Source organism: Lepidochelys kempii, chromosome 6, assembly GCF_965140285.1.
Source record: "Lepidochelys kempii isolate rLepKem1 chromosome 6, rLepKem1.hap1, whole genome shotgun sequence".
Taxonomy (NCBI): Eukaryota; Metazoa; Chordata; order Testudines; family Cheloniidae; genus Lepidochelys; species Lepidochelys kempii.
In genome coordinates, this window is record NC_136385.1 from 24,024,356 (window position 1) to 24,035,608 (window position 11,253).

Genomic DNA, 11,253 nt, shown 5'->3' on the forward strand with positions numbered 1-11,253 from the left:
TGTTCTCCCCCCCACACCCTTCCAGGGCGGCTGCATCACTAAGCTGGAAAACTTCATTCAGGAACACCTGAAAATTATTGGAGCCGTGGGGATTGGCATTGCTTGTGTTCAGGTAAAGGGACTGACTGACTTCTCGGGATTGGGGAAGCTTGGCTCACGTTAGAAGGACCCTAGGCCAGTGAAGCACCATCTGCTGAGCCCAGAGCATGGCTAGGGAGTTATGGCACTGATTCATTGGAAGTATGGTGTGTGGGTCTCCACAAACTGTGCTAATCTAAACTTGTGGGATCCAAGGTTCAGATGCCCTGAGCTAGTTCCCTTTCCTTGTGTCTGTGAAAACGGAGGCTTTAACTATGCTTCCGAGAGAGAAATTCTGATGCTAAAACCCAGTGCAGTGGGCTGGGGAGAGCTGAGTTACGCGTTTGCTCTGAAATGCGGACACGGCATGGGTTCTGCTGTTCTCTATTGCAGACTGAGGGAGACCTCTAGCGGGGACCCCCACAATTGCCAGCATAGATGTTGCCGATCTGGAGTAGTTTTGTGCCCTGATTTTTCCTTTTGCTTTGTCACCAGAGGTGAATGGTGCTGTGGTCTTGATACCTCTGTGAGGATAATGTGAAAAAGGGACACACATTCCAGGGGCGGTACATGTCGTCTTAGCCTGCCTGTATCTTAGAGGAAAGGTGCAGGGTATTCTCTCTGGTTCAAGATTCAGACTTTCCCAGGGGAACGACAGTGGGATATGATCTCAGTTCCCTTTTTTTCTGGCTAGTAACTCAATGGCACCAATTGGATGTCTGTGACTGGTTGTAGGGGGAGACACCCTGCTTTGCTCATCATCTCTTCTGCTGTTTTATTGAAACACAGAGCTTGGGTTTCCCAAATGCTCAGCTCATCCATTGAGCACCCATTGCAATTAAGGTCCGGTAGGAATATTACAAGCTGCTTTCTCCTCATCCTCTCTACATCCAGAATGACCAGCTCCCCTTCCAGAGCTCCTGGAAGTACAGTAAATTCTCAGATGCTTTAAATCCTAAGGGGCCTGATTTTCTGGAGGTGCTGAATACATGCAGCTCCCAGCGACTTCAGCTGGAGTTGTGGGTGCTCAGCACTTCTGAAATCAGGTCCTGCGTCAGATAGAGGAGTCAAACTGGCCTCTGTGAGAAGACCCAACTGGCGGATAGCTGTTAACCCATTAGGGTACATAGACCCATCTTTACACAGCTGCCCCTAAGCACATGTCATGTTTCTCAGTCTCTTATCTCCTCACCCTTTAGATCTTTGGAATGATCTTCACCTGCTGCTTGTACAAGAGTTTAAAGTCAGAACCGTACTAGGAGTACCAGGAAATCCATCAGATCCCCCTCTACCACCACCCTCAGTGTCTCAACCCCACCAGCTTCTACCCAGCAGCACAGAAACATCAGTAACCCGAGGACTTGCCTTCCTTATGAAGTGACTCTTGGATCATCCAGCACCTACCCTGCCTCTGCCAGAGAAGGCCACCCTCCTTAAGGTGGCACAGGACGGCCAGGAGTTCAGTGGGTTCCCTGTGTGTTCTAGAGCAATTCAACTGCAGATTCCACTCCGCTAGAAGCTTTAACAAACCAGGCCCATGTTGCAACCTCAAAGAGAAATCATCCAAGCCCTGCCGTGAGATATCAGGATTCCACACAAGAACAATGGTTCGCTCTGGCTGATAGACCACTCAGCAGCCTGTGCACCGACCATGAGAACAGATGATGTCTCTGTGCTGGGTGGGAGCCCACACCAATTCTTACATCCAGATGGTTCTCCTTGCGCCGTGCCCATGCCCTGACAGAGCTATACTCCATCTATACCTGCTCTTGGCAGTTGCTGCCATCACCTCTCTCAATCTCCCCAGCAGGAGGGTGACCTGCCAGAACTCTGATCTTGCCTGAGGTGTGACCGGCTGGGGTTACACAGCAATCTTGCCCCTTCTTCCTCAAAGCCTCCATCCCCATCAGAGCCCATTGGGGGCACAGGGGCTTTTTGCCTTCAGTGACTGGAGAGGGATGTTCAATCATTTTCTGATTCTCGCGATTTATATTTTATTTACAAAAAAAAAAGGAGGACTTGTGGCACCTTAGAGACTAACCAATTTATTTGAGCTTAAGCTTTTGTGAGCTACAGCTCACTTCATCGGATGCATTCAGTGGAAAATATTTAGTGGCTTCCAGTGTAAATGGGAAAAATTAACTTGTCCCCCCTCCTGCTCCCTGTCTGACAGGCCCTACAGTGGGCCATGAGGGGAATGTGTTGTACCTTGCCACATATGGGTGTTTAAATCCTTTGCCTTTTCAGCTGCGGGAACGGCCTACTGGAACACCACTCTCCAGAGAAACCCTCTTATGTGACAAGATACTCCCCAGCCATATGGATTAATTCTTGCCCAAGAGAGACAGATGTGGAGGCTGCAAAGGAAATGCACTAAGGGTTTTGTACAGGCCTCCCCGGATCTCATTAATCAGTTAGGCACTCTCTGGCGCTAATTAAACCTGTAACCCTGCTTTTTCATTCCTCTCACCTAATAACCTGCAGAGTCAGTTTCATGTGATCGCAAAATATACTTGGTAAATTGGTAGTACCAGGGGATGCTAGTTAACTGTCTGGTTAGTTTCAGAGGAACAGCCGTGTTAGTCTGTATTCGCAAAAAGAAAAGGAGTACTTGTGGCACCTTAGAGACTAACCAATTTATTTGAGCATGAGCTTTCGTGAGCTACAGCTCACTTCATCAGATGTTTACCGTGGAAACTGCAGCAGACTTTATATACACACAGAAATCATGAAACAATACCTCCTCCCACCCCACTGTCCTGCTACCAGCAGGACAGTGGGGTGGGAGGAGGTATTGTTTCATGATTTCTGTGTGTATATAAAGTCTGCTGCAGTTTCCACGGTAAACATCTGATGAAGTGAGCTGTAGCTCACGAAAGCTCATGCTCAAATAAATTGGTTAGTCTCTAAGGTGCCACAAGTACTCCTTTTCTGTCTGGTTAGTGTAAATGCATGGTGACTTCACTAGTCTCCATGGCACTTTTCAGGGCAAAAGACGTCTATTGCCACCATAGTCTCTCCCTATGGCTGTGGACCATGATGCCAGCTGGGTGCTAGCCTGAATTCCTGGCAGCTGCTGTGCCGTCCCAGGTATGTTACTCTGAATTGCCAGTGTTCCATCAGTGCTTCCAAAGGATAGACCTGGCACATGGGCATCTGGCAGGCTTTGCACACACAAGTTGGTGCAGCTGTGAAATTTACATAGCGCCTTTAGAGACACATGGGTGAAAATTTGGTCCTCGAATGCCCAAACTGGCAATTAGCTCTGAAGTGAAACTAAATCAGGATTGGATGCCTTTCTAAAAGCTTAACCATCAGAGATAGGTTTGATGTAGGAGTCACTGGGTGGAGTTCTCTGGCCTGTGTTATGCAGGAGCTCGGACCAGATGATCAGAATGGTTCCTAGTGGCCTTGAAAGCTAGCTCAGGTCTGTAGAGTGGGTGGCTAGTTCCTGAAGGGAGCAGCGTGTTCTTGAGGCTGCAGTATGAGAAACTTCCATGTGGGTTATGGGAAAGTGCTTTTAAAACATTCCAGGCCTAGGGGAGTCGGTGAGCTCATCCTTAGGGGTTGGTGCAGGGCATTGTGTTGCTCAAGAACAGCCTCTTTGGCTCACCGAGAAGCAGGTGGGATACTCAGAATTGTGTGTGGCTGGGTCCTGTCCAGCCCACTTTGGTGCAGGGCCCTGAAGTATAGTCCTTGTGGGAGGGAGGGCTTCCCATTCTAGCCACCTTTGTAGAAATCCAAACTCTCCTTGGGCTTGCCCCTGAATATTCCTTTCCTTTCGGAGCCCTCCAAGCTCTGCAGGGTGACCATGATCCTGGTCCTCCCCAGATGCTGCAGTGCTGATCCCTGTTTCACCACCAGTCACTCCTGGCTCCTTCCCATCATAAGCATTGTCAGTGACGCCCTTCCATCCCAGGAATTCACTATACGCACCTAGCACAGCGTCCTGTCTATGGTGACCCCTGCTCCAAAGGATTTACATTTACAGCAATAGATTCATGGGATTCCATGGAGCTGGATCCTATACCCTTCCATGCTCTGATTAAGTTCTGCTTCACAGAGATCTCTGTGGTCCTGGTGATGGAGGGGAGAAATCACAAGCTACTAAGGCACGTAATTTATCCCTGATGATCAGCAACTGCAAATCCCATCCCCCAAACTGATCATACTCCCCTCTCAGTCCCTTCAGAAGTTGGCCAAGGACAGCAGATCCAGGGTAGAGTGTTGACTGAAAAGCACACGTTGGGTTGTGCAGTGAAATGAATAACTCAGGGCTGCGTGGGTTGGCTTTCTTGAGAGTCCCAGCCAAAGAGTGTCTGAGGGTCCTTGGAGATGCTTCCTTTGTCAGTAAGAGTGAACAGAGGTGGGGTGTGGGTTGGGAAAGTCCGTTCACTGCAGGAAGACAGTATAAGCTGAGTGACTTATTCCCTTTGTTGGCCTTTATGGAGTTTGTTGTCACTCTGGGCACATACTGAGCCCGGCAGCCAGACAGTTAACAGTTCTGGAATTTCCCAGTGTCCCACAGGGCCTGTTACACCATCAGGAGGCTTTGCTCCACATACCAAAAGCCTCCCAGTAAGCGGTTAAAAGGTGATGAGGTGAAAAAACAAATAAGGGCAGGTGAAACTGGGAATCCCCAATGCAGCAGCATAATGAAATAATTCTCGATGCTAACACAGGCAAAGAGTGTGGTGGAGGGGCATTTTTGCCCCTGGGGTGGTGGAAGGGGGAAAGAGAACCTAAATTATTACAGAACGCTCTAAAGGATAAAACTCTAAATTATTGCTCGTTTTACTCTTCAGTTCCTGAGAAGTTGACTGTTAACAAAAAGGAAAATACTGAGCACATTGCTTGAAGCAATATTTTTAGTTACTTAAGTGTGTATTGCCAGTTGTCTGTACCCGCTCCCTGGAAGACGTACTGTCCAGAGGGAGGGAGTGACCAGGCAGAATGGCCAGGCCTTTGTCTTCTGAGCTGTTTTATATTTCCCCCATGTAATATTCATGCTTTTTTTTATAACTCAGTTTAAGTTGCTGGTCAATAGACAATAAAGCTAGAGACTCTCTACTTATCCTTTGTAACCATACCAACGAGATAACATGCAGTAGTGGTTTAGCAGGGTTGCAGCGACAGAAAGGGTCTCAGAGAAAACAGGCCAAAGCTGGAAAGCAGAGGTTCTAAGTCTGGGGGTTCAGGATCCTCAAAGGGGTTGCAAACAACTGTGAGGAAATCACAACGACCCTGTCCTTCCCATGTTGCTAAGTGGGAGTGGGGGTCTCCATATGGAAAAGCTTAAAAAGTGCTGATCTCCAGGAACTGGTTTTCAGCGTGCTGAGCACCCGCGGGTCCTGGGAGCTGTTGATGCTCAGTACTCCTGGATAGCCGATCCTGCAAGGTGCTGAGAGCCATTAAGCCCCATTGAAGCCAATAGAAGTTTAGGGCACTTGACACCTCCTGTTCCCCAACAAGAGGCCTGATCCAGAGCTCATGGACATCTATGGAAAAACTCCCATTGGCTTCACTGGGCTTTGGATCAGGCCATGCTGAAGCCTATGTCTCAGGGCATGGGCACGAGTGTGCATAGTATACAGTACATAGTGTAAATAAATAGCGAGCATGGGAGGGAATAAAAAATCCCGCTGGACCCAGCTAGTCCTTCTAACCTGAACAAGTTGATCTGGGAGAATAGAGTGGGAAGCAGGAGACAAATTAGTTCCTTGGCACTGTTTAGCCAGCTTTATAGGGATCCAGACCCACAAGGTGCTGAGCAACCACAGCTCCTATGGTAGCTGAGGACCCAGGATCTTGTGGGGTCAGGCCCTGAGTGAGCGCACACAGAGGTGTTTACACACAGTGTGCCGCACCATGTGTATTACAGTATTTTTCAGGAGGCTCAGCTTCACGTTCATTGCCCGAGTGGGAAAGGCCCTGCTGGCCATGACACGTGCAAAGAGTGGCAGCTGAGGCCTGCTCAGTATGGCTCCCACAGGCTCTGCCAGGGGGCAGCTCCTATCCAGCCCAGCTGCTAGTGTTGCTGCCTCTGGCCTGCCAGGGGCTGTGTGTTCAAGTCCTGGCAGCAGTAACAGGCAGGATGTGCGTGAACAGAGAGTCCAACCCCTGGCCGGAGAGCCCGGTTAATTCTGCTCTGCTGTCTGCCCACCAGTTGCACCCACGCACCCTAAACTTAACCGAAGTCCTCCACATCTGGTACAGGGGCTTGCACTAGCTACTGCAGGGCAATGGAAGGCAGTGCCAGGGTCGTGCCATATGATGAGCTCTACTTCTGTCCTGGGGCCTGTGCTGCAGGGATGCATTCCTGTGTCTGTGGCCTGGGCACACGCGTGCCCTTGGCGTAGCTCACAGCAGTCGAGCCTCAGCCCTGGACGTGTGCACGGAGAGTGCCGGAGCGGATGAGTCTGGCAGCCTCTCTGCAGTCCAGCTTTGAGCTCACTCTGTGTTTGCCTTAGGAATTAAAAATGACAACCATAAACACAAGTGTCCCCCTTATTAGCCCTGTGCCAATGTGGTAGGAGCAAAACCCTTGGGGGAAATGTCCTCCTGCCGTCAATATATCTGACCACAGAGTGGCACTCTGTATGCCACAGACAGTGCGGCGTATGAAGCATTGCTGCATCCCAGCTACCTGAGCTGGGCCTAATGCAAGTGCAGCTTTCGGGGCGGGGGGGGGGGGGTGCATGCCAGGTGTCTCGCCGGAGCTGAGAAGAGCCTATTGCATGTAACTCCAGAAGAGTCGAAGTGGAGAGGCCTCTGCTCCCCTCCTCTGACGGAAGGAAGTTAGTCGCAGCTCTAGAGAAATGTGCATTTTCACATCGTATGGTAGATTTTGTTACCGCAGACTGCGTTGAGGTTGGCCTGGGGAGTGGGGAAATGTTGCAATGTACTCAGGCCTAAAGCGGGGATGTGAGAGCAAAATCCTGTTCAAACCACCTTATGTAATAAATGCAGTTCTTGGTTCATCCTCTCCCTGTCCTTCCCTCCTGTTCCTAGCTTTGTTTCCTCCCTTGACAGTTCACATGCATTGGTACGGGCCCAGCCAGAAGTGTCACACAGCACTTCCTCCACTGAGCACCATTGGCTTGGGATGAGCTCATTCACTTGTATGTCCTGAGCTCACTGCGGGCCAGTTACACTTTATTGTTACGCCCATCACGGTTCTAATTGGCTTAGCTTTTGGAGCCCAGTGGGCACAGGACAAAATCTCTGGTCCCTTTAGAAAACACAGCACTCCTCCTGGGATAGTCCTCCTCACTTTCACACCTCAGGATAACCCCACTGCCCCCTCCTTATTGCCGTATGCTTCACACTAACCCAACTGCCCGTTCCCCAGCCCCATTGCCCTCTCCCCATTGCCGTCTGCCCCACACTAACCCAACTATCCCCTCCCCATTGCTGTATGCCTCACACTAACCCAATTGCCTTCTCGCCATCTCCAAGGAGATGCCAAGCCAAGAACATGCATTGGGATCTCTGCAGAGAGCCCCATTCCTCCCATGTCTCCTATTTAATCTGGAGGGTTTCCCATGAGACCTTTGTTTCTTTTGCAGCCTGTGAATCCCCTCCTTGGCATTGTTCCTGGCTGCTGGTTCCCCTGGCGCCTGTGCACAGACCCCGTGCCCATCCCCACTTACTCCCTCTCTCTGATCATGGGGCTGCCCATAATATCGTTCATCCCCTTGATCAAACAGGAATTATTTTGTGGAAGTCCAAGGGCTCGTGTTATACAGGTCAGACGAGGTGATCACAGTGCTCCCTTCTGGCCTTCGAATCTATGAGTCTGCCTCATGCTGCTCTGCCCTCCTCTCAGTGCTCTGAGCGGGGTTCAGCAAAGCACACTGCTTCATGGAGAACATAATATTTGCGAACGCCTTAGTTGCAGAACGGTGCTTTTAGCCATGACTGATTTTTTTGTATAACTGTTTTTGTACTAACGTGGAGGGCGGTTGACACTGAAATTGGGATTTGCGAGATGTTAGCCCATTACCAGGGCACCTGTTAGCGTTTCGTTGCCAGCCGCCTGTCTTTGGTTCCCAGTGCCCTGGCTAGCATGGCTGGTGCAGAGACCGAGGCGCTGCACGCACGTCACGCATTGGTTAGCCCTGGCCAGGTGCGTGCCGGTGAGGTGCACATGTGTTGCTCACTGCACCGCTGGCTAACGTTGCTCGCACGCGGCCCTGGAAGCTGCTATAAGATGCTAAACAGCAATTGGGGTTTTACTATTCTGCTATTTGTAACTTGGCCTGTTTCCATGCTATTAAAGTGCAGCTATTATAACCTCCAACTGTGTCACGTTCCTCTTTGGGGAGAGGTTACTGCAGGAAAAACACCAGCTAATAAAGCTGCTCTGTTTAAAAGCCGCGTCATGACTAGGGGCTGTGGCTGTGTTGGTGACATCTCCTGGCTTGCGGGGAGGGTAGGAGGAATAGACAACAGAAAGATCAATGCAGAGTCCCTAGAAAAGGTAAGTTGGGGGGGAGGGGGCGGATTATTCACTCAAACAAGATATAATCATGAACAGCAGGGATGGCTGGTGCCCAATGAATGTATTCAGTGAATCATTGTTCAACCATTAAGCATACAGGGGTTTAAAACCTTCTTATTCACTGTAAAGGACGCCTGTCCCCTAGCATCGTAACCAGGGCCTACATTAACAGAAAGTAGTTCACACACTGAGCCTATTAAGATCAGTTGCTGTCTCTCTTTATAACTGCTGCTCCGTGGTAACGACAATAGCTTTTCAGTGCTCGGCATTTCCAGCAGTCATTGCTAGCAGAAACCGCTATTATTCGCACCGAGGGAAAGATTCCTGTATGGCCGGGAGAGTGAGCTATCTTCCCCGTGTGAAATGCTGGTCCCTCTCAAGTGCTAACACTCTTGCAAACATACCCCGGGGCAGGATTTCCCAAACTCTGGACAGCTGAGCCAGCACCAGGAAAACAAATCCACGAGCATCCCCTTTCAGTTTGGCCAGGTGCTGTAAAAGGCCTATCCAAAACACCAGCTCACCGAAGCAGCTTGTGTAGGTCTTCACAATATACGTCCTCTCTATTGTTACACGTTTTGGAGAGCAGTGATATAGTTAACAGTGGTGGTATGTAAAGTACCATCACTGGATCTGAATTAGAACCCAGTGAGGTGAACAGAACAGCTTGCTCTTCAGCACTGTTGTTTCAGGCTCTCTGCAGACTCCGGCAGATATTGCAGCATCGGTTACACTTAGGTTATGTGTTGAAGGTTTTCTTTGCAATTGTAACAGCTGGAGATGCACCCTTTTTTTTTTTTTTTTTTTTTTTTGTTTAAATGCAAGCTGAGACTTTGGAGACAAATTGAGAAGCAAGACTCACCCAATGTGCCTTCCGGGGAGGGAGTGCCCTTAGTGCCATGCTGGGGCATTTACTCAGTACTGACTAAAGAGGGAAGAGTGCCCTGGACTGATTCACAAACGTTATTTCTTGCAGCACCTGGTGTTCTTGAAGGTCTCCATCCAAGCACTGGCCTTCCTTGACCCTGCTTAGACAAGGAGGTACACAAATAAGATATGCAACGTGTAGCCTATTTCCGTCCCCCAAAATGCTTCCCGAGTTAATTGAATGAGCTGGCTGGCTATGCTGTCCTGATTCAGAACTGCTCAGCTGTGTGTCCTAGGCCATATACTGGTAGCAGCTAATGGAGATTCTTCTTCAATATGGGGAACACAGTCCTGTGATTTGAAAACAGGCGGAGGATCTGGGTGAAATCCCTGCTGCCGTTGTGAAATGCTTGTGGCCATGGTGTGCAGCGGAGTGACAACCACGCTGTCCCAGGCCGCCACAGATTTGTGACAATACAGTAGCAGAGGCAAGAGGGGAAAGCGACGTTTTCAGATCAGCTCTTCTCCTTCTTCTCACACATGCAACGCCGCCAGCTCTCCTGCCATCCAGCCCAATTTTCCTTTACTCTGGCTGGCCCATCAGCAGGGGCAACCCACACCTGCCGTGCTGCTGCGTGAGGAAGCTGGGGGAAGGAGTTTGCAGTGGAAGTAGAAGAGCAACTTTTACAGATTGGATTTTTGTTTCCTAATTTGCTCAGAATGAAGGTTCCCACTAAAATGGCTCCCCACTAACTGGTCACCATAGAAACCTGCTCGGGTTCTCAAAGAAGCACTGCTCCCTGCAGGGAGAGGGCCTCTCTTCTACTTGACTGCCCCTGGAGTTTTAGCTGACCTGTTCTCACACATTGGCAGCGACAAAGCACCAGCTGCTCCCCTACCTGAGGGACGTCTAGGCCGAGTGCCTCTCCCAAGAACATCCAAGCTTGTTGGCAGGTCATTCCACAGCACACAGATTGCTTTCTCTACAACCTAGATGGGCCCAGTTTAATTTTCAAGTCAGGGCTCTGGCCGCTCTGAGGCACTACAAGTAATCCTGCCCTATATCTTTATATTAAAACCTTTCACACTGGTAATGGTAACATTACCCTAGCTGCTTGCCGAAGCCCTTTCATTGAAGGGAATCTTATACTCATGTATTAAGGCTCACAACTCCCATGTGAGGTATTATTTCCATTTTACTGATGGGGAAACTGAGGCAGCAAGAGGCCAAATCTTGTCAAAGACCACACAGCAAGTCAGAAGCAAAGCAGGCAATGGAATCCAGAGGTCCTGAATCACAGCCGTATGTGTGGATTTTCTGAATTTCCAGTATTATAAAATGCTGTACTCAGTGGACCACATGCCCTCAGAGATACTGAGCTATTGCTTAGCTTTAGTATGTCTCTCTGCTCCTTTTCCTTCAAAATCTGCCTATTTAAGCCACACTTAGGCCCCTCTTCACAGTTAAGATCTTCTACACCTTTAACCTCCTTGCTTTGGATTCTCTTAAGTTGTTAATGCCTGTTCTGTAATGTGGGACACCAAAACGTACAATGAGAGGAATGACAGTTTTTTGGGTGAGACTGAGCTGGGACTCAGGAGATTGGGATCAGTTCCTGGCCCTGCCACAGACTCCCCTGTCTTGTCTATTTCGAGTTCTGGTGTCTATCTGTATGTGTACGTGCAGTACCTGGCAAGCCGAGGCCGCTAGGCACTACTGCAGTACAAATAATAAATCCTAGCTAATCAAGGTAGTAAAAAGAGCCATCCTTACCCCTCTATTCCTACAGGTGCCAACCCTGGTT

General features: G+C 49.5%; 1 protein-coding gene across 2 annotated transcripts in view; it reads left to right on the top strand.

Annotated features, from left to right (window-relative positions):
- Window positions 1-2,667, top strand: part of CD151 (CD151 molecule (Raph blood group)) — a 57,043-nt gene extending 54,376 nt beyond the window's left edge. For both annotated transcript variants that reach the window (XM_073347166.1, XM_073347167.1), the window contains 2 exons: window positions 26-112; window positions 1,278-2,667. In XM_073347166.1, coding sequence (XP_073203267.1) covers window positions 26-112; window positions 1,278-1,337 — 147 coding nt within the window. In that variant the 3' untranslated portion in view covers window positions 1,338-2,667. The remainder of the gene's footprint in view (window positions 1-25; window positions 113-1,277) is intronic.
- Window positions 2,668-11,253: the final 8,586 nt, after the last annotated feature.